Here is a 19,992-nt window from a genome sequence, read left to right as displayed (position 1 = left end):
GCCTCCTAGACCTTGTGTAACAGCTGTGTATTACCCCTGACCAGGGTACGATACCGGCAACCCAGTTTCCGAGCTTCAAGTGCCTTCACTTCCAACAGGTGAGCCGCTCACCGCGCTCACTTCCTTGGCGGTGATCCCTCTTGCAGGCCCCATCTCAGCTTTCCCCTAGTGTTACGCCTCTTCATTGGCTTCCGTCGCCCTACTAGGCCTCGATATATGGTTGGTTCGTGACACTAGCCCTGTTGCCATCTGTTCATCAGTTAGTAGACCGTTCCACTCCGCAGCCTCTGCCACCCTCTTAGCCATTATAGCCTCCAGGACCTTCCTAAGGTAGGTAGGAGAGCTCTAGGCCTGTAGCCTTTAGCAGTTCTGTACGTAGCCGAAGATTTCCCTGGCTTCATTAGAACCACCGTTTTGGCCCTCTTGAATCTTGGGGGAAACCACTGTAGTTCTAGACACCTGGTGTAGAGCACTGCCAGGATCTGGAATAGTGTCACGAACCAACCATATGTACAGGCCCAGTGGGGCACAAGACAGAACCCCAGAGCCAATCGTTCCCCTAAGGAAGTGCAGGAACCGCACGAGTTCCACACGGTAGCCGTGGGGGCCGGGTGATCAAGGGTAGACTTGGGTAGCTGGCTGCCCAAGGCGATCAAGGATAGCTCTTGGTAGACTGCGATCATGGGCGATCATGAACGCTCTGCCAAGTATATAGTCACTCGTGTCACGGAACCATAGTAGGTCTGGGAAGATAACTGCGTTGCTCTATGAAGAGGAAAGGAAGCTATGGATGGATGAACCTGAAGCTAAGTGCAATGTGCCACGTGACCTAGGGATCGGCGGTCCAGTGCCGTGACAACTCGTTCTGGAGGACTTTGGGAGTTCTCCAGTAAGCAACTCAAGTGTAAGATTGTCGGTACCTTTGGACATTGCTTGTTGTGAACCCTTTGGCTTCACCGAACCTCACCCGTTGTCAAATTAAACCTTCAGGAGTCCCTTTCAGAAGTAGGGGTTTCGAGATTCGTCACAAATATGGCCTTCCACAGGCCTTTATCAGGCCTGTAGGTATGAGGTCTTCTCTTGGAGCCTTCCAAGAAAGATACAATACTAGAATATAAGAATAAAGGTAAGAGGAGAAAAAAGAGAAAGATAAAGATAGAGACAAAGAGGAAGATAAAGATAAAGAGGAAGAGGAAAGAAAGAAAGAATATGAAATGATTACAGTGAAGAGACATGGGGTTTACCTACCACGTGAGTTCCACCCTCACAACAAACCAGGGTAAAATTGTTTTCCGCACTCAAAGCCAACAGCAGACCATGGTATCAGTTTCATCAAGTTCCGAACACCTGATCCCCAACTCCAAACAAGAAAAAATTAGCCGAGTCATCCACCTCGCTAGCGAGCGTGTCAGGAACATCCCCAAAGAGCGCTCGACTCAACGTCTCGTTCACTCGGCGTCCTGGGCCGCATTGCTGGTCATCTTCTTGACCCTACTCGAGTTGTGCGTCTCGGGATCAAAGCCGTAAATGGGCCGACCGAGTCTCTTCAGCGCAAAAATCACCTAGACTACAGTCAACACTGCTGTCGCACCCCATGACATGCTCGCTTACGTCGTTCGTTGTAGCGGTCTTGCAGTTGCGGTACTCTGTATATGTGACGACGTCTCGAACCACCTATGGGACAAGTTAGAATTTGGACATTACCGCAGACGGGAGAGGGGGTTTCAGAGGCCGTACCGTAGTGAGGAAAGTTTTGAGCGCATCACGCGCCTCATCGTAAATACCAGCGGAGATGCGCTTGACGCCGCCACGTCGGGCCAGACGCCTTGCTCGTTAGCTGTGATTCACATGTTGAACGATCTCAACAGCATAGAGCAACAACGCCGGTGTTACGCAGAGAATCTGACGGAACATAAGGAAAACCTAGAATCAAGCAGGAAGTAATAAACTCAAAAGCAGGGATCCAGTTTCTGTGTGGCGCTTTCCCGGCTCGAGGAAAGCAAGCAACCGCATCAACGGGCTGATTCACGGTTTGTGCTGTACATACCGAATTGCAGGCTTCGTGATACCTCGAATGCAATCTTTGATAATCTTTCTGCGACAGGATCAGCATGTGAGCGAAACAAACTCGTGGGAGAAGGTTGTAGGATATTGGCATCACTTACCTATGCCTCTTTGCACCGACAATTGTCTTTCCAGCGACGCCTGGGCGCTTCAATCCGCCGGGCCCGCCGCGCTGCGGAATGGTGGGCGGCATTCTTCATTACTTGGGGCTCTCATGCAACCCGAACAAATAAAGCCGACGATAACTTGACAATTAAGTCCGACAAGGTCAGTTGAGGCCAGCGTTGTCTTCAAATTTTAGTAATTGGTGGATGGAGAGAGCGGGCCGTCGTGTGCCTTCCATTATTGGGAACTGAAAGAAAGTGGGGCTAGCCTCGTCGGCCTGAACCAAACTCATAGAAACCGAAGGGGAATCAAAAGCAACCTCATGTCCGCTGTCATGATGTGAGCGTCCTGCATGGCGAAGTCAGGAGGAAGAAATGTTATAGAGTATTTTAGGTAAAGCCAAGAGCCTTAAGCCTCCGTTGTAACGTCTCACTTTTCCGATCACAAGTCCCTACATTGAAAATCCTGAAGAGCTCTTTAGTCCGATCAACGAACGCCACGCAGAATTTCCTTGTCCTTGAGAGCCGAGTTACACAGAATATCTGTCTCTAGGTTCAAAAATTATATTAAGATAACTGTTCTACGCCCTTGTTACTATGCGGGCCCATCTCATTAGGTAGTCAGCGAAGCCTTTCCTGTCTGTTGCAAACCGCCCTATGCTCAACCCCAGGAACCATATATAGCGCAGTTGTATGGCGAGCAACCCGTGTCTCCTACGATGGCCACCCTAAACGCTAATCCTGACGACCAGTAACTCGACAGAGTACCCAAAGCCCACCGTCCAACCGAGGAAATTGCTTATTATTGTGAAATGAAGGTCGCTTCGGCGAAGACGACGCCCTCCTCGGTAACCTCCTCGTCCCCGATCTTGAGCCTCAAAGACAACTTCGTCTTCTGGGGAGAGTACTGTGGCCATGTCAGCAGCGTGTTTGATCGAGACCGTGTGGCCAAAACATACCTGGTAAATGTAGGGCTTCGTGCCAACAGCACTGGCAACAATTGTCTTCACAAAGCCGGGGACCTCGGCCATGACATCTATCCTGTCCAACTTGTCCTCAAGGGCGCCCTCAATGACCGCTTCAACCCGCTTGCCGTCCTTGCTCGTCCCAACCCATGTGTACTTTATGATAGCCGGCTCCGGCCAGTCGTTTTCGCTGTCGCTCTTGGTTTGCACATGAGTAACCGTGCTATCGCAGCCGCCCACAATGATCTCGCCATCCTTGGCGATGACACCCACCGCCACCACCGTCGAACCATACGACGGCGGAGTCGTAAACTGCATCAGGATTGCTGAGTAGGTAGGGCCTTGGAAGTCGCAGAAGTTCCACTTGGCCGCGGCGTGATGGGGCTTCATGCCCTGCAGGGCGTGCGAGAAGAATGCCCTGCCCTTGAAGTCGACGGGGCCCTCCTTGGTGGTAATGGTTCCCTCGGCGACGCACCTCGGCCAAAAAATGTGACGCATGGATCCCCACGGGTTGGAAAGGTCGGTGCCGAACAGCGTCTTGCCTGTCTTTCCCGCCTTGAAACCTGGCGCCGTCCGTTTGATCGTCAGGTTGACGATCGCATTCTCGTCATTCATCGACTTGATCGTGAATGTCGTTCCATCCTCGGAGAGCTCGACGGCCAGATCATCGGCGTAGAAGCCAGTCATGTCCTCGCTGAAATCGTGGTTGCTCAACGGCGTCGAGGACCAGAGGCGGGGTTTCGAGCCATCGAGGCTGAAGATCTTGCAGTTGAACTGGCAGGTAGTTCGGATGCCGCTACAAGAAGCGTCAGCAGAGGAAAGCAAGCAAGATGAGACGGCGCATACGCCACGTTGCTATAGAGGACCTGGGCAAAGGCGAGCTGCCCGCTCTCGGCCATGAAGTAGAATGTTTGCGTCTCGACGCTGGTCGATTCCATGGCCTGCCATTTCAAGTCGTCCCTTGTGGTCTCTGTGTAAGGCGTCTCCTTGGCCTCCTCGGCAACCGACTTAATCGCGGAGGGGCCATAGATGGGCTCCTGCGTGCCGGCGACGTTGGCTAGCCTGTTGGATGTAAGTCAGACCACAGACAACTAAGGCGGGGTACACGGTCCCCGGGTCCCCCCTTCGGGCTTCTTACTGCTGCTGTGCCCACTTGAACATGATGCTGACGTTTGCTCGAATGCGTTCAAAAGGACTGGAAGAACTGCCAAGGAACAATGGAGGAGGAACCACCAGAGATATTGTACGGAGAATGTGGAGGTTGAGTTGAGGATCATTCACCGCTGTCGAAGGCCCCTCCGAAAGAAACACCAAAGGGGGGCCTGGGAGCTGGACGCTACCTGACTGACCCCTGACCGTTACCGTTTTAGTGGCGGCATCCACGTCACTGGCGGCGCCTGTGACACCAGTGCACGGACATTGTGCAGCGGCACCTTCAGGTCCCTGCCCACAAAAGAGGTGCTTGGGTCTGTGGCTGAGACTTGGCACGTGTGGCTTGAGTCGTGAAACCGTCCAAATTCTCGGGGACTTGGGTCTTGCGGTTCGAGCCCGGCGACAACTCGATTGGGACCGGCAGCAATCGATCTCAGCGCACCACACCACCGATCTACCCTTCCAATCATCTACCCTGATTGTCTCTGAGCCGCGGAGTTCCGACCGAAAAGATGTCCAAGGCACGGTCCGCCGTTGGAGCCGTGGATCAGGTGGTAAAGATCATTGTCGGTGCCGGCCAAGCAAGCCCAAGTCCTCCAGTCGGTCCAGCGCTCGGTAGCAAGGGTATCAAGTCAATGGATTTCTGCAAGGTCGGCACACACAAGCAGAGCCCAGGACGAGTCTGATATTACAGCGCGCTGACGTAATGCCTACAGGAGTTTAACGCGAGGACACAGCACATCATCGCCGGCACCCCGATGCCTGTCCGGGTTACCGTCAGGCCAGACAGGACGTTTCACTTCGAGGTCCGGACACCGCAGACGTCGTGGCTCCTCCTCAACGCGGCCGAGGCCCCGATAGCCAAGAAGGGCAAAAGGAAAGGAGCGAGCAACCCGGGCAAGGAGACGGTCGGGACGATCAGCCTCAAGCACGTCTACGAAATTGCAAAGATCAAGCAGTCCGAGCTCCGACTCTCCGGCCTGTCGCTCGAAGGGCTCTGCCGATCCATCATTCACCAGGCGAAGTCGATAGGGATCGCGGTCGTCCCATGAAGAGACGTATGTGTTCCGGACTCGGATGGGGGGCATTGCGGCGTTACGGTTGTTTCAGAAGCGGGTTGGGCCAAGAGCATCGTCCTTTGATGTGATGATAGAGGGAAAGAGCGCTTCTTGTCTCTTCCTGTACAATAGGCATTTCTGTACAGTAATTGTTCATGGATCTTTAGGGCGGAAGTGGAATGTTGGGAGCTCTGACAACACGTGGCATTAACTTCACGTCCATAACCCAGGCGTCGCTGTCTCATATCGTCATGTACGAGCGTGATACGTAAAACTAGGCTTCGTGATTTTGCTTGCGGCTCTGCATTGGACAGGATGAACGGGTTCTTTTTTGGCTTTTCTTTTTTGTTGCGGGCTCATGTCCCGGTATCGCGGCCCCCCGACGGAGCTTGGCGGGATGGTTCAAGGTTGGCGAGCGATTGACCCGGAATTGCGAACTCTTCCCGAAGCCCGAGCGTGCATTTGCATCCGGAAAATCTCAAATCAGGTCGTCATCCGAGTCGCACGTGCCGGCCTTGTGATGGGTTTGATAACGGAGCCGCTGAGTGGGCAGCCGAAGAGGCGGTTCACATCAAAACCTGCGATTAGAGCCGATAAGGGAACTGTGCCTTCCTGGCCGCTTCTCGGAACAACACGATCAAACCCCTCTTGACGACGAAAAGGCCTCTTTTCTTAACGCAATCGCTTGCTTAACCCAAAGTTTGGGGGCTCGACGCGCTAGTCAATGCCATCTCAGACCCCATTGCAGAAAAGCTTGTGCCAGGGCACTTCAAGAGTAAAAAGATCCACAGGCGCATCCCGGAAATAACCGTCCTAGCAACCCCGGTGTTGCTGACAGAGGCTTGCTTCGGTTTCCGCAGCGGGCCTTGAGGGTACCTGCGCCGCCCACAGTTGCCAGCCAACATCAGGCACGACGGCGCCGAGCATGATGTACCTGCCAAGTAGCTGAGCCCCCACCAAACCGCAACGTCCTCGCTCAAACATTGCTCGGACGGCCGTCATCTATCTTTTGACCCGGCCCCCGGGCCTCTTATTTCGCCGTTTGCATTCTTTGACAATCCTCGCGCCGGCGGTTACTATTCCTGTCCTCTCCCGCAGGTGCACCAACCTTCCTCACTGAGCGACCAGCAATGGCGTCGAATGTCCAAGACCGGGAGGTTCGCAAAAGAGGTAACTCGGAGTAAAACCGTTGCCCCTCATCACAAAACCCCACGCAAACAGATGCTCAGCCGCCAGATCCGAAAACTGAAGCAATCGCAAGCGCTTGGTGGCTGACACCTTTTGGAAACCATCTAGGCCAGACCGAGAATTCGCCAGATCCTCAGGACGTTGACTCCCCAACATATCCTGCCGTACGGTTCAAGTCGACAATCGAAGAGATTGCACCAGACAATGTGTCATCGACGAGTGGTCTGCTGGCTGACGCAGGCGGCTCTCTCGGAAGCCCCGGCCAAGTGACGTCGGATGAGATCCGCGAGATTTCCGACAGATTGAGGGCCTGTCCACTCCAGGAACGCAGAATGAATATATTTTCTTACGAGCCGATGTCTCTGCCAGCGTCAAGAGTGAGTATTTTCCACATCGCGTCTTGCGGTCGGGCCTCGTACCGGCGGTGACGTTGGAGGCTTGCCGTCTTCTAAATACGTCTTCGGCTGTGAGATTGGCATTTTTCCAAGCTGTTCTCCCTTCGTTAAAGCGATCGGCCCGCTGCAGCCCAGCCCGGCATTCTTTGTTTCCCCAATGTAGCTTTTCCCCTACTAACCTCCCACTTAGACGACGTCCCGCGATGATGAGTCCCGAGAACCAAGTCGTCAACCGACCCAGAGCTCGACGACCCACGGTTCACCACAGCTTATCGCCAGCCGGCGGAGCCCCGACATGCACTCACCACCGCTTACACCATCCGGAACGGACGTTACTGAAAGTGGGCTGAAACGAGAGCCGTCTGGTAACCACGGTCGGCCGGGCAGGGCTCCCGACATCATCACTCCTCAGGATTCGACCCATGAGCCGTCATCCCCTGGTTCGGCACGTTTGGTTGTTCCCCATCACATCTCGACGGACCGCGATCGCACCTCGCGGAGGCCCGCAACTTCCGAGGGGAGGGAGCAAACGCAGACAGCCCTTGGTGGCCACCGTAAGGGATTGTTCTCAGTCGGCACTGGAAGCGGTTCGAATTCGCCTACCAGCTCGGTACCACCGTCCCGCGACAGTAGTCCGTCACGAGCGGGTGCCGCCTCTCAGTTCTATTCCCGGCAGGCCCCTCCGCCGGGAGACATGGACGACCCGTACGCCGCAAGCAAGCGACAGGCGCAGAAGGGCATAGATTCCCGCTTTATCTTCTCTAGGAAGAAAAAAAAGGGTTCTTCACCTAGCTCGTCGTCGCTGAGCCTGCCTAGAGCGTTGGGCGACAAGCGGGGCTCGGACGAAGGCCTTGCGCATAGTCGGAACAGCTCGATGGCGGATTTGAAGCGCTTTTTCAAACTGGGACCCAGTATCAAGGTGAAGCGGGTGGCATCGCCCGCGCCGTCGGTGCGATCCGGCGCCAGGACCCCGCCGAGCTCTAAGTCGGCGCAGATTCCCTTCGGTGACGACCACGGCCTCTCGTCCAAGTATGGAAAGCTGGGAAAGGTACTCGGTGCCGGGGCGGGTGGCTCGGTCAGGCTGATGAAGCGCGCCGAGGATGGCGTGGTATTTGCCGTCAAGGAATTCCGGCCTCGGCACTCATACGAAACCGAGCGAGAGTATGTCAAGAAGTTGACGGCCGAGTACTGCATGGGGTCGTCTCTCCATCATGGCAACATCATTGAGACGCTTGATATCGTCCAGGAGAAGGGCAAGTGGTACGAAGTGATGGAGTACGCGCCCTATGACCTCTTCGCCATTGTTATGACGGGCAGGATGTCTCGGGAGGAAATCAGCTGCTGCTTCCTGCAGATCCTCAGCGGTGTGACGTACCTCCACAGCATGGGCCTGGCACACCGGGATCTGAAGCTCGACAATGTGGTGGTCAGCGAACACGGTATCATGAAGATTATCGATTTCGGGAGCGCCCATGTTTTCAGATACCCGTTCGAAACTAGCATTGTCCTTGCAACCGGTACGTCTGCTTCGCAAGATATCATTAATTGCCGCAAAACAGGACGTCTAACGGTGGCACAGGTATCGTTGGCTCCGACCCGTACCTCGCACCCGAGGTATATGATGAGAAGAAGTACGATCCACAAGCCGTCGACATCTGGTCATTGGCCATCATCTTCTGCTGCATGACCCTTAGGCGATTCCCCTGGAAGCTTCCTAGGCTGTCCGACAACTCCTTCAAGCTGTTTGCAGCGGATCCCACGCCTGGCCACGATCCCAAGAAGCTCATCCTCCCACCGTCGCGGTCCATGAATGCGTTGAGCGAGATCCCGGCCCGCGACTTCGACCCGCAAAGTTTTCGCAGCGAAGCCAACAAGCCGGTAAACGACGATGAGCGGAGCAAGTCTGAGAGGCCTGCAACTGCAACGATGGCATCATCGGCTGACGGCCAGGGCGGAACAACGCAACAGGCGCCGGCCGCCGAAAGGAAGGAGGTGATCCGCGGCCCGTGGCGAATTCTCCGGTTGCTTCCCCGGGAGAGCAGGCACGTCATTGGGAGGATGTTGGAGCTGGACCCCAAGAAGCGGGCTAAGATGAGTGAGATACTGGAGGATCCGTGGGTGTCGGACACGGTCATCTGCCGGCAGGAGGGCGGGCATGTGGTGAATGCTGATGACCATAAGCATGTGCTAGAACCGCCTGCGGCGACGAATAAGTCGTGAGGGACTGAATTTACGTGACGGGAGGATGAAGGACATGGGGAAAGGGTTGAGGGAAGGGCATGCACCGTCACCTACGGAATCAAGAAGCGGAAGCCCAGGAAGTCCCAGGTGGGATTGTTTGGTGTGTAGGATACGAACATAGGGGCAGCGGTCGTCTATTTTGCGGGGTTGGACTATGCGGCGTTTTTGTTTTCGGGGAACTTGGGATGGGAATCAGGGGGCGCATATAGATTTCGACCATCAATTTGAGCATTCACAGGTTGGGAAGACCTCAGCGTTGGAGAAAGTGATGCTCAGGGATAGATGTAAGTAGTTTGCATCCTTAGCCTACAATACAGTACAGCGAGTAAAATAAAATTCGGGGTCGTAATTCATAAATCTTTTCGCATACTGCCATGTGGTGTCTTGCGCCCTGTCGAACTTGAAGGATGATAGCCTGGAGCCTGAGGAATCACGTCGCTTCATGTTTCAGGAGGTCTGTGTCGAGTCCCTAGAGTCGGAAACTGAGTGGAAACACTTGTTGACCTTCATTGTTCACTATACCGGATTCTGGTATATGTCATACATGATTTTGAAGCAAAACTCCAACAAATCAGCCTTTAGTATGAAGCTCGTGAGTGCACTTGCTGATACTTTAAGTTGTTATTCTTCATCAGACGCTCTGTCAAGTCACCGACATCAACAAACGGGTAAGCCGCCCGGTTCATCAATCTCCGCATCCGTTTGCCTTCCACAGCCAATCACGGCCGCCAATCAGGCTTTTTTGTGGAGTAGCCAGGTGCGCATCAATTGGCATGCGCACCAGCAGCGCTCGGGACCCACTAAAAAATCGGCGACATTCTAGATGGTTTTAGAAGCTCTCCCCGGATCGTGATCCGCTCTGTTTGCCGAAGTGAAAACAGAGCTTCCTCTCTCTGGACAACCCTCTGCCCGACTTGCTCCTGCAAAGATCCAATTACCTCACCTCTTCGAACACCATTACACTCGATTGCTTTTGCAGTCAGCACACTATACTCCAGACACAATGGTCAGTTTGCTTCCCTGCTGCCCTGCATGGCTCTTTTCGTGATACATCCCCTAAGGAGTTTGCTTCGGGGAGCTTCCCTCCTCTTCCTCCGCGGCACGGGATGCGATGCCTTGAAGGAGCCTGCCGGATCCCCAACTCCTCAATCCCTTCTTAACCCCCGCCCTCAACACAAACCCACGCTGACTTGGTCATTTTTGTATTGAAGGCCACCTCGCTCCGCTCCATCAAGTCGCTCGTCCCGCTGCTCGACCGCGTGCTTGTGCAGCGCATCAAGGCCGAGGCCAAGACGGCCGGCGGCATCTTCCTGCCCGAGTCGAGCGTCAAAGAGCTCAACGAGGCCAAAGTCCTGGCCGTCGGCCCCGGCGCGCTGGACAAGGACGGCAAGCGCATGCCCATGGGCGTGTCGGCGGGCGATAAGGTGCTGATTCCTCAGGTATGTCAGACCGATAGACCTTCGTTGGGATTTGTCGGGGTAATGGTTTGAGGGTGCTGACGGATGATTGTGGCAGTACGGTGGATCGCCTGTCAAGGTCGGTGAGGAGGAATACCACCTCTTCCGGGATAGCGAGTAAGTCTTTCTTTTTCTTTTGCTCTGTTGACGTTATTGTTACGGTGGGTATGATAATGCTGACATGGGCGTGTCCACGTGCAGGATCTTGGCCAAGATCAACGAGTAAGACGGAAAAGGAGCCGAAAATAGATACCCACGAAGCGACGAATCTGTGTATTATATTCTGTAACAAATACAACAGTCCTGCACGGCATCTCGAGAGGCGAACGGTCAAGACGGCTGCGGTTGAAATTGTGATAATGGTGACGCGGGGCACAGTTGCGGATACCGGATGGGTGATCCAGGTGCATCTGCCATAGCTGGGTGGCATTGGGCTGAAGGAATAGATCCATCTCCACTCCTGCCGTTTCCGCTCTGCTTGGTTCTGCTGATGTGTCTGAGATGCAGTGTCTCGAGATCCGACCAGTCAATCCGTTGCTGTGTCATGATGACCGAACACGACCGTGACTGGGAAACAACAAACTTAGTGTGATGGTTTGCAAGCGCCGAGAGACGTGCACGACATGCTAAAGGGGTCCGTTTCAAAATCTCGAACCATGCTCCGACTGGATGCTGTATTGGGGTAAGCAGCGAGGTTCTAACTGCCGACAGACCTGTCCATGGGGACTGATTTGCGGGCTGTCAATCCAACCGGTGGCATTTCCAACTACACACACAAGGGCGTCACGCTTTATAGCTATGACCGTCTTGGTCCGGAAAGGCACATTTGTATGAGGTACCAAGCCGCTCTCGAAAAGAAAGAACTGATCGTACAAGTACAGGCGAAGAGAAGACCAAAGTGTCAGGGACCGGGCCCGAGCCAGAAGTGAAGATCAATGCCGAGACAGGCCCCGTAAGAATAAAACCGACGCCGAACCAAGCCGCCGTCACCTACCCACCCACCCACCCGTTCCTCGTGACTTGAGCGCCACCAACAAGCGCACCCCTCAGCTCAACCTCCTCCGCAGCTGGCGATCACGACGACGGTTCATGCACTTCGAGATATAAGTCTTTGTCGCAGCCGCGGCGGCCGAAGTTGAAGTCGGCGTGGACTCGGCCTCTTGTCCACCACCATCACCGCCACCACCAGCCGCAGCATTCACATTCACCGCAGCGGGTATCTTGCCCCCCGGAATAGGCTGATTCACGACCCCGTCCTGTCCCAACTTCTTCCCCGCGTCCGGCGGGCCCTGGAACTGGCCCGACTGGCAAGCCTGCTGCAAGACGGAGCACTTTTGCTCCTCCCAGAGCTTGCAACCCTTGCTGCCTGTCGGCGGGGCCGTCTTGTAGCACGCGTCGAGCTGCTTCCAGCAGTTCTCGGCCGAGGACCAGCAGCCGGCCTCGGAGTCGTACGAGGGGACCTCGGTGAAGCAGAAGTTTGCGTTCTTGAGGAGGCAGTCGGAGGGGACCGCGCCTTCGGTCTGCTCCACGGTTTGCTGGGATTTGGTATTGGCGATGGCGGGGGAGATGGTGGGGAAGAAGATCTCGGGTCCGATCAGGGAGTAGGTGCTCGGATCATCCTTGTAGACGTTGAAGGTCAAAGCCGGGTTGCCGGCTGCAACGTGGCCGGGGATGGAGACCTGCTTGTCGGAGGGAACGGAGGTGGTGGTGGTGCCCTGGATGAAGAGTTGGGCGCATCCGACGTAAAATTGTGCATCAACAACTTCGTTGGTTACGTTCTGCAATGTGATGATCTCGTGGCGGGCGAGGTAGTATCCCGTGGGCAGGGCCGAGGGCAGGTTGAGGCTGAGGAGGCCGTTGTTGGCGATGAGCTTCTCGGTGGCCCACTTTTGGGCGGCCCCGTCGTAGCCCTCGTCCCAGATTTTGAACCAGCCCGGGCCGGCGGCTGAGTCGGACTGAATGTCGGAAACGGGCTTGAGGTAGACGGCCATGGGACCTTTGTGGGAGGGGTCGATGGCGCCCGGCTGCGAGGCATCGGCCCACATGCGGAACTCGAGAGTTAACTTGGAGCCAGCCGGGGCCGGGCATGTGTATGCCACGGCCTGTTGACCATCTCGGCCTGGAAGTGCTCTCATTAGCATTCTCTTGAACCATGAAACAGATGCAGTGTAAGCAGAGATCTTGGCAGCTTACCGCACGCCATGTCCTCGGTGTCGAGGCCACCGGCAATGGGATGGGTGGAGAGACTGCCCTCCTTGGACATGCGGATACAGGTTCCATCGCCTTGGTTGACGTCGTCGATGAAGAGGGTAGTGAACGCGGTATGAGCTGTCGAGAGAGAGGCGAAGGCGGTCGCCAAGCCGAGCTTGAAGAGAAAAGGGGAGCGCATCTTTCGTCAAAGACGGCCCAGTCCAGCCCTCAGAGAAAAAAGAGTGGAAAGTCGATGCAAAGAAGAAGGTTGATCGATGCCAGAAACGAGAAAAACAGTCGTCCTCCAGGGAACAATGTGTTTTTCTCTTGAAGAGAATGAGAAATGAGCAAGTGGTGATCAAGGGGGCTTGTTTACCCGCCGGGCGCAGCTGAATGAGTGGCTAGAATTTAAAGATCGTCGAAACATGAAACAACGAAACATGCAAAAAGAAACTTGCGGAGCCTTGCAAAGGCTGAGAGGTCAGACTAAAATAAAAGCGACAGAAGGTAAGTCAAGTCCTGTCTCTAGCGCGACAGGCACAGGTGCTGTGGTGTGACCAAAAAACAGAAGGCCCAGGAGACTCGAGGCCAAATGCCGGACACCTCGAACCAACGCGACATCACCGAGTAGCAAAGGGAGGCCTTCAGACATTAACCAAGAGCAAACAGCCGTGCGCCTCCTTCAATGAGAACACCCAAATAACCAAAGACAGCCAAGAAGTACAGTAGAAACAAAAAGGCACCATTCATAAGACACAATCGCGCTTCTAATCTCTCCGTCTCGCCGGGGGTTTTGTCCTAACGACCGTCATTAGGTTGTCTCACACGTCCTTTAGATATCCCAGAGAAGTGATGGACCCAAGCGCCAGCAAACAGAATCCCTACGCCATACTGTGGTACTTGTACCACCGTTTGAGATTGAAGCCATTCATCCGCCCCTTGCATTTGTCCCATCACTTAGAGCGGGTCGGCACCAGTCTGTGAAACGTCCCTCATGGTTTGGGGGGCTGAGAAAGAGGGGGGGGGGGGGGCCGGCCTAGATCTCCAACCCACATGGTTTCCCAAACGTCAGGTCAACCCCACTTCAAATCGAGCCTGCCACCCACCCTAAAACCAGAGCAGTTGGCCAGAGGGCCAGAACTAGATCTACGCAGTACAGGCGATATATGGCATGCGCGTACACGGCCGCTATTGGAAGTAGTAAACTCGGGTCTTCTAAGTACGATTCTGCAACGCGATTGATGATGCGGATAATACGCGTAGAGATATTGATGATTTTTCTTTGAGGTCTCGAAACAAGATATCACTCGTAAGTTTGCCAACGAATGCCAAGGAATACTACTGAATACCGTTTGCACTCAGTCCATCCGTACACCTCCGAGCCTGAGTGGAGGTGTACGGATCGACTGAGTACAAACGGTAGAGCTCAAATCTGGGCTTTAACCTCGAGTCGAAAGGGAAAAAGGGAACCAGTCAATATCTCTACGCTTATTACCCGCATCATCAATCGCGTTGTAGATTTAAGAATCAGGAGCCTCGATCACTACCCCTTATGGTGAGCGCATACGCGCATATCTTATATTGCTTATAGTAGTAGGATATGGTTTCTGGCTCTCGTGGCTAACTGCCTGATTCTCAAAAAAAAATGGGGTAGCACCAAGATAAAAGTAGGGTTGACCTGACGTTCGGAAACGCCAGCAGCTACAAAGTAACTTCGGTACGGAGTACCGGGGGCGGGTAGCCATGCAGATCGTCAACCACACTTTCGGGGACGTTTGCCGTTTCAGCCCTACACTTTTCGCACGCAAGATCTGAATACCGGCGGTTAGAGATTAAGTCAGGGCTTTTCGATGTTCGTCGACAGGCGACGTGCCAGAGTTCAGTGCCTGCAAATTGCCGAGACATCTGGTATCGCAGAACAATTTGGGACATTCAAGGGAAAACAGGCGAGCTGTCGGTAATTGCACAGCGTCGCCTGTGCATGGTCGGCGCAAAACCAGGTTCGCCCCAAGGAAATGGCATGGAAGATGCATCACTGTAGGTCTTCGTGTGTTCAGACTGGAATACCGCTAATTGAGCCCACTCTCCCTGAGCATCACAAATGTAGTATATATAACGTTATATTATGTTGATCTTACACCGCAAAGGCAATCGCCCCGCCCAGTTAGGGCAAGCGGTCCCTCCAAGCTATTTTACATGCAAGGCATCCGCTCTCGTGCTGCGCCCGCTCGGCTTAGTTGCCACAAATGTATTATATGCTGTGAAGAATGAAGCGCACACTGTGCCTTAGGTAGCAGAAAACTGACCGGCATTGAATCCATGCTGCAATCATGACAACTGTGCCGGTGCCCTTCAATCTACCGTCATCCCAAATGGGTAACGTTATCAAATAACTATACATTATTCCCATATGCGCAACTGAGTCGCACACCACACAAACCGCCTCTCATCCGGTATATCACGTATCTCAGGCAAGCAACTTCAGTATATCCGCCATCCTCGTCTCCGTCGTCTTCTTCCCCTTCCCCTGCTTCTCCTGGAAAGCCTTGTTAACAAGCTCCCTCTTCTCCGCCTGGATATCAAGCACCCGCTCCTCGACCGTCCCCTCCATGACCAATCGCCACACCGTCGTGGGCCTTGTCTGGCCGAGACGGTGAACTCGGTCAACCGCTTGGTCCTCAATGGCCGGTGCCCACCAGCTGTCGGCGAGCACAAGCGTGTCCGCCGAGACCAGGTTCAGGCCGACGCTGCACACGCTCAGACTGGCAAGCATAATACGGGTGGCCGGGTCGTGGTCGAGAGCGCGGATCGCTGCGTCGCGCTGGGTGGTGTTCATGCTGCCGTCGATGCGCGTGTAGGTATAACCTGCTTCGTTCAACTGACGCTGGATGACGGTCAAGAAGGATGTCCACTGCGAAAAGATGATGACCTTGGACCCTTCGTTCTTCAGCGTAGCCTGGAGGATCTTGAGCAGTGCTTCTGTCTTGGAGCTCTTGGTCTCCGGGTCCAAGCCCCCTTCATCCTCCTTGGCTGAGTGTTCGGGTACCGGCTCAACCAGCTTGTCCTCAGAAAGCTCTGCGCGGCACATGGGACACTTGTGCTGTATCTCAATCACCTTGGAGATACACGCTCGACAAAAGACATGTTTGCAGTGCGTAATGACAGGGTCGTTCAGTGGATCCATGCAGACAGGACACTCCTCCTGGCTCTCAATGACGAGTTGAAGGGCCTGTTGCAGGAGAGCGCGGTTCTCATCATTGAGTGGGACGACGCCGGTCTCTTCCATGAGCTTCATCAGATCGGTGATGCGTTCTTTGCACAGAGTCCAGTGGTTGCATCTGTCATGGTCAGGCCGCCTGTGGGACTCAAAGATCAGGGAGGAACACTCACGTCTGGCGAAGGCGTAGCAATCTCTCAAGAACGCCTTGAAACCTTCCCTTTTGACCCGACTTGGACATGTTTTGGAACTCTTGCAGCGCGCCCTGCGCCTCGGAACTGATAACTGTTAGCATTAACTTTCAAGCTAGTCCAAGGGAAGCGCCTACAGCAAAGCCTCGTATTTTTTCTTCTCGTCCGGCCAGAAGGTAATGCGATGGATATATTCTGTCTTCGGCGGAAGCTTGAGATCGACAAACTTCATGTCCTTTCGCCTCCGGAGGCAAAGGTCCTTCATGAGGGATTGCAACAGGGCCTCAGCGCGAGGGTCTCCGATTGCTAGAGGCCTGGAGATGACAGCGTTGAACACGTCTGACTGCTCGATGCCTCCAGTGATACGAAGGAATTTGAGAAGCGAGTGAAGGTCGCGGATATTGTTGACGCTGAGACAACATGTCAGCAAAGCTCCAGATAAGACGCGTGACAACTTACATTGGCGTGCCGGTGAGCACCCATCTGGATTGCGCCTTCAACGCGCAGGCTGCCTCGGCTGCCTTTGTTTTGGCGTTACGGATGGTGTGGCCTTCGTCCAAGACCACACGGCGCCAGTCAACTTTGGATAGGGGGCCGCCCATGGCTACCTCGCTGCTCAGGATGCCGTAGCTTGTGACAACAACCCCAAAGTCCTTCAACGACTTGGCGGCAGCCTGGCGAGCAGCCCCGTGATAGATGAGAACGTTGGGCGCGTGCTCATCGTAGACATGGCGCTTGATCTGCTGTTCCCAGTTGCTCATGACGCCAACTGGCGCAACAATGAGCGTGCTTCCAGGCCCGCCAGTCATGATCAAGCTAATGATTTGGAGAGTCTTGCCGAGACCCATGTCGTCTGCCAGGATGCCGCCAGACAAAAGACCAGGCACGGACGCAACGGTAAAGTTCGTGGCGATGTTGACGTACCGGCCTTTGGCATCCCGCTTCCAGAGCTGCACAGACTCCGGAGAACTTGGCTCTGGGAAGGCCGGATTCTCCCTGGCCATAAGCCAGGCAAGCCCCTGAAGTTGATACGGCAACAGCTTGGCGCGCACCTTGTCGGGTTGCTCAGCTTCGGGCATCTTGGACAGCTGGTTCTCGTCCATGGCCAGCGTCTGGACAATATCCCCTCCGGCGCGGAGGTTGACGGCCTGGCTGGTTTGGGCGAGCTGTTCCAAAGACACCTCCGTCTCGGTGGCCGCAAACCCTGCAGTAGCTCTGCCGCTCTTCAAGCCCATAGCTTTCCGTTGCTGCTCGCTCTCCTTCCGGGTCTGCTTGAGCTGCGTGGCCTTAACAAGCTTGTCTCTCTTCAGACGCTCCTCCAAATCCACCCGCGCAAGAGCGTCGCCAGTTCCGTAGATGCGAATGCGGATGGGGCAGTCATAGAAACCCTTCTCGCCGGTAAGTATAGCTTCAATGGCTATCTCGCCGGAGTCCTGGCTGGTGTGAGTACTCGCGAGCAGGCCAGAGTCGTCAACTGCAACGGCACTCACCAAGTATGGGGCAAGCTTCGCGGCTACTGCCCTGGGAATGTGACCAATCTGTCTTCCAAGCACATTGTCCACGCGGATTGCATTGGAATCATACTGTCACCTTAGACTGTCAGACGACGGAGGAGCAGCATCTGGAAGTAAGCATGTCTGACTTGCCTGATTAGAAGGCTCTCTTCTGCAGACCACCACCTCGCCAGCGGTGGCCATGCCGTTGTAGTACCTTACACCCACAATCTTGCCATCTGCTCATTGTCAACCTGGCACCGGTTTTGTCAGGTGCGTTGGACAGACACGTACCGAAGGAACCATACAGCTCTAGCTGGGGTTCATCATCTCTTTGTGTGAGATCTTGCGTTGAGGGCTCGACCTCATCATTGCCGAGGTACTGCTGGCTTCCACTCGGACGCGGGGCAGAACTGGAGGGTCCATTTGAGTGAGCAGCAGAAGATGACTGGTTGGGCCCGGGAGCAGAGAAGTGCGCAGTGGACGACGACGAAGCATAACGCGGCGATTTGGCGGGCCGGTGGTCGCGGTCATCGCCGGTCAGGTCGACCACATCTAGGGCCCGCTTGGTTTGACGCGGCATTGCGGGTCAGTGGCACGACTCTTACCGGCAACCGGTACCGAGTAATGTATCCGTAAAACAAATGATTTCAGATTGGATGGATTGGATCGATGTGGGAACTCGGATCGCAACGATGCTTTAAGTGGCGGGGTCGAGTTCCGAAGACGCAAGCCTGCAGAGGGGAGGAGAAAGTGGATTGGCCGGTGCAAATGAGGTCAAGGTTGGGTTGTAAGTGCCTAGGGAAGGAGTAACGCGCCCCTGTCAGGTGACGCGTGAGCACGTGGCAGGGTCTCTGCAGCGGGTAAACCCTAACCTTGTACGAGTTGATGACCGAACGTCAACGAATCGGATGTAGTTAGCGTGCCAAGGCCCTTTAGGCTTCGTGCCTCCGGGCGAAATAAATTCCATCCATCCATCCGTAAACCATAACCCCGTTCTCGTACAAGGCGCACGAGCAAGGGAGGAAGACGGGTGGTGCTGTCAGCAACACCTTCCCATGACCTCTTCACAATTCGCGATGCCTCTGACGCTGCTGACATTGGTGTTTTATTTCCGTTCATTCCATTCCTCCTATTTTCTTTCATGATCCGGTACCTGCTGGATGGAGATGTACGCTGACGGACAAGCCAGGGTAGGAGTACACGTTTTGCCGAGTCCATGGTCAGCGGCGACAACTCGCAGTAAAGACGATCGTATCAGATCGCAATCTGCGTATCAACCCGGCTCATCGCCGGTCGCGGTACTAAGACAACGTACCTGCCGAGTCAACGCAGGAACGATATTAGGGTTCAAGACATTGTCGGGGGAACAGGTCGTCGAGAGAGAAGTAAAATGCACTTGTGGTGGGCAAGGTTGACGTCGTGGCGAGGTGGCTAACGTTCCAACCTCCCTCAATCACACACCCAGCTTAAGATCACACCTCTAACCTTACATGTAATGTACTTGTACATGCCAAGGATCGACCAGCAGTCACTCTATTATTCCACCTGCACAAGAGCAAAGCCGGAAGACTCCGAGACATATTCCATCCTCCTCGCAGCATTCTTCCTTTCCCTCACTTAGATCCTTTCTTGGCGCGAAGGTCAATGAAGTACCCAGCTTTTCAGGCTTACGGCTTCGGAGTAGGGGCTTGCCCAGGATGGGGAACTGGGCCTCCCATCTCTTTCGCAAGAAATTGCAAATGCTTAGCCGCAGCATCGAGTTCCGCAGTGCCCACCTCGGCAGCGATAATCTCAGACTTACCCCCCGCGGCCTCCAGCTGCTTTCGAAATGCGCCCAAGAGACTCGGCTTCAATCTCGCAGGCACGACTGCAAAGAAATTGGTCTTCGTCGGTGACAAACTGATCGGTGTCACGGTTTCTACGCCACCAATGCGGATGCCGCCGTGCTCGTAAAGGGTCTCAATGTCGCGGCGGAGTTGGCTGCCCAGCTGAGAGTTTTTGGTTGACTTTACGAACTCCCGAAGTGTTCTGGTCGTGGTTTTGCCTCCATCTTTGCTTGGGCTCGCATATCTGCCAACTCGTCCCTTGCTGCGGCGCGGAGCCCGGCTTTTCCTATACATTTGTTGCTTCTGCTTTGGTGGTGATAGCTCGCGGGCGGCTTCTGGACCTGATTTTGCTTCGACGGCGAGGGTGTTGAGTACCCCATCGTGGTGATAGCCCAGGATTCCGTCCGTTAGTTGGTTGTTCGTAAGGTCTCTCTGCTGGTTGTTTTTG

The 19,992-nt window shown here is 54.6% G+C and overlaps 9 protein-coding genes across 9 annotated transcripts; 3 read left to right on the top strand and 6 right to left on the bottom strand.

The window, feature by feature from the left end:
• On the bottom strand, positions 1-784 carry N657DRAFT_647789 (uncharacterized protein). Its single transcript, XM_062793388.1, has one exon. The coding sequence runs from the start codon at positions 681-683 to the stop codon at positions 306-308; it is 378 nt and encodes a 125-aa protein (XP_062645378.1). The 5' UTR covers positions 684-784; the 3' UTR covers positions 1-305.
• A 176-nt stretch (positions 785-960) lies between these two features.
• On the bottom strand, positions 961-2,535 carry N657DRAFT_647787 (histone-fold-containing protein). Its single transcript, XM_062793387.1, has 5 exons — positions 2,166-2,535; positions 2,048-2,095; positions 1,738-1,825; positions 1,612-1,674; positions 961-1,562 (listed from the first exon to the last, which is right to left on the bottom strand). The coding sequence occupies exons 1-5, from the start codon at positions 2,255-2,257 to the stop codon at positions 1,449-1,451; spliced, it is 405 nt and encodes a 134-aa protein (XP_062645377.1). The 5' UTR covers positions 2,258-2,535; the 3' UTR covers positions 961-1,448.
• A 209-nt stretch (positions 2,536-2,744) lies between these two features.
• Positions 2,745-4,423, bottom strand: N657DRAFT_647786 (oxidative stress survival, Svf1-like protein). Its single transcript, XM_062793386.1, has 4 exons — positions 4,272-4,423; positions 3,980-4,195; positions 3,128-3,929; positions 2,745-3,075 (listed from the first exon to the last, which is right to left on the bottom strand). The coding sequence occupies exons 1-4, from the start codon at positions 4,292-4,294 to the stop codon at positions 2,971-2,973; spliced, it is 1,146 nt and encodes a 381-aa protein (XP_062645376.1). The 5' UTR covers positions 4,295-4,423; the 3' UTR covers positions 2,745-2,970.
• Positions 4,424-4,797: 374 nt separating this feature from the next.
• Positions 4,798-5,619, top strand: N657DRAFT_600689 (mitochondrial 54S ribosomal protein YmL19; the record flags this gene model as incomplete). Its single annotated transcript, XM_062790084.1, has 2 exons — positions 4,798-4,935; positions 5,002-5,619. 2 exons carry the CDS (start codon positions 4,798-4,800, stop codon positions 5,335-5,337), a joined length of 474 nt encoding a protein of 157 aa, XP_062645375.1. The 3' UTR covers positions 5,338-5,619.
• A 1,493-nt stretch (positions 5,620-7,112) lies between these two features.
• On the top strand, positions 7,113-9,378 carry N657DRAFT_111491 (Pkinase-domain-containing protein). Its single transcript, XM_062785785.1, has 2 exons — positions 7,113-8,443; positions 8,506-9,378. The coding sequence occupies exons 1-2, from the start codon at positions 7,222-7,224 to the stop codon at positions 9,144-9,146; spliced, it is 1,863 nt and encodes a 620-aa protein (XP_062645374.1). The 5' UTR covers positions 7,113-7,221; the 3' UTR covers positions 9,147-9,378.
• Positions 9,379-10,170: 792 nt separating this feature from the next.
• Positions 10,171-11,043, top strand: N657DRAFT_635628 (Cpn10-domain-containing protein; the record flags this gene model as incomplete). Its single annotated transcript, XM_062791354.1, has 5 exons — positions 10,171-10,173; positions 10,379-10,606; positions 10,683-10,741; positions 10,826-10,846; positions 10,926-11,043. The coding sequence occupies 5 exons, from the start codon at positions 10,171-10,173 to the stop codon at positions 11,041-11,043; spliced, it is 429 nt and encodes a 142-aa protein (XP_062645373.1).
• A 627-nt stretch (positions 11,044-11,670) lies between these two features.
• On the bottom strand, positions 11,671-13,013 carry N657DRAFT_577640 (lytic polysaccharide monooxygenase; the record flags this gene model as incomplete). Its single annotated transcript, XM_062789261.1, has 2 exons — positions 11,671-12,743; positions 12,818-13,013. The coding sequence occupies 2 exons, from the start codon at positions 13,011-13,013 to the stop codon at positions 11,671-11,673; spliced, it is 1,269 nt and encodes a 422-aa protein (XP_062645372.1).
• A 2,030-nt stretch (positions 13,014-15,043) lies between these two features.
• On the bottom strand, positions 15,044-18,472 carry N657DRAFT_692122 (RAD5-like protein). The gene is made up of 7 exons (XM_062797147.1): positions 18,010-18,472; positions 17,869-17,954; positions 17,713-17,805; positions 16,682-17,655; positions 16,360-16,632; positions 16,205-16,309; positions 15,044-16,152 (listed from the first exon to the last, which is right to left on the bottom strand). Exons 1-7 carry the CDS (start codon positions 18,296-18,298, stop codon positions 15,282-15,284), a joined length of 2,691 nt encoding a protein of 896 aa, XP_062645371.1. The 5' UTR covers positions 18,299-18,472; the 3' UTR covers positions 15,044-15,281.
• A 688-nt stretch (positions 18,473-19,160) lies between these two features.
• N657DRAFT_111118 (uncharacterized protein) lies at positions 19,161-19,938 on the bottom strand. Its single transcript, XM_062785784.1, has one exon. It carries the CDS (start codon positions 19,836-19,838, stop codon positions 19,386-19,388), a length of 453 nt encoding a protein of 150 aa, XP_062645370.1. The 5' UTR covers positions 19,839-19,938; the 3' UTR covers positions 19,161-19,385.
• Positions 19,939-19,992: the final 54 nt, after the last annotated feature.

This window comes from Parathielavia appendiculata (genome assembly GCF_033297405.1).
Source record: "Parathielavia appendiculata strain CBS 731.68 unplaced genomic scaffold N657scaffold_11, whole genome shotgun sequence".
Taxonomy (NCBI): domain Eukaryota; kingdom Fungi; phylum Ascomycota; class Sordariomycetes; order Sordariales; family Chaetomiaceae; genus Parathielavia; species Parathielavia appendiculata.
This window is presented reverse-complemented; position numbering and strand designations above follow the sequence as displayed.

Excerpts from the sequence above, each read along its gene's own strand:
- N657DRAFT_647789 (XM_062793388.1), bottom strand. The coding sequence starts at position 683 with ATGATCGCAGTCTACCAAGAGCTATCCTTGATCGCCTTGGGCAGCCAG.
- N657DRAFT_647787 (XM_062793387.1), bottom strand. The coding sequence starts at position 2,257 with ATGCCGCCCACCATTCCGCAGCGCGGCGGGCCCGGCGGATTGAAGCGC. Across the intron at positions 2,096-2,165 it reads GTCGGTGCAAAGAGGCATAG|AAAGATTATCAAAGATTGCA; the intron begins GTAAGTGATGCC and ends ATCCTGTCGCAG. Across the intron at positions 1,563-1,611 it reads AGACCGCTACAACGAACGAC|GTGATTTTTGCGCTGAAGAG; the intron begins GTAAGCGAGCAT and ends ACTGTAGTCTAG.
- N657DRAFT_647786 (XM_062793386.1), bottom strand. The coding sequence starts at position 4,294 with ATGTTCAAGTGGGCACAGCAGCA. Across the intron at positions 3,930-3,979 it reads GTCCTCTATAGCAACGTGGC|CGGCATCCGAACTACCTGCC; the intron begins GTATGCGCCGTC and ends CGCTTCTTGTAG. Across the intron at positions 3,076-3,127 it reads CGAAGCCCTACATTTACCAG|TACTCTCCCCAGAAGACGAA; the intron begins GTATGTTTTGGC and ends ACATGGCCACAG.
- N657DRAFT_111491 (XM_062785785.1), top strand. The coding sequence starts at position 7,222 with ATGCACTCACCACCGCTTACACCATCCGGAACGGACGTTACTGAAAGT. Across the intron at positions 8,444-8,505 it reads TAGCATTGTCCTTGCAACCG|GTATCGTTGGCTCCGACCCG; the intron begins GTACGTCTGCTT and ends ACGGTGGCACAG.
- N657DRAFT_692122 (XM_062797147.1), bottom strand. The coding sequence starts at position 18,298 with ATGCCGCGTCAAACCAAGCGGGCCCTAGATGTGGTCGACCTGACCGGC. Across the intron at positions 16,310-16,359 it reads AAAAAATACGAGGCTTTGCT|TTCCGAGGCGCAGGGCGCGC; the intron begins GTAGGCGCTTCC and ends AACAGTTATCAG. Across the intron at positions 16,153-16,204 it reads TTGCTACGCCTTCGCCAGAC|ATGCAACCACTGGACTCTGT; the intron begins GTGAGTGTTCCT and ends TGACCATGACAG.
- N657DRAFT_111118 (XM_062785784.1), bottom strand. The coding sequence starts at position 19,838 with ATGTATAGGAAAAGCCGGGCTCCGCGCCGCAGCAAGGGACGAGTTGGC.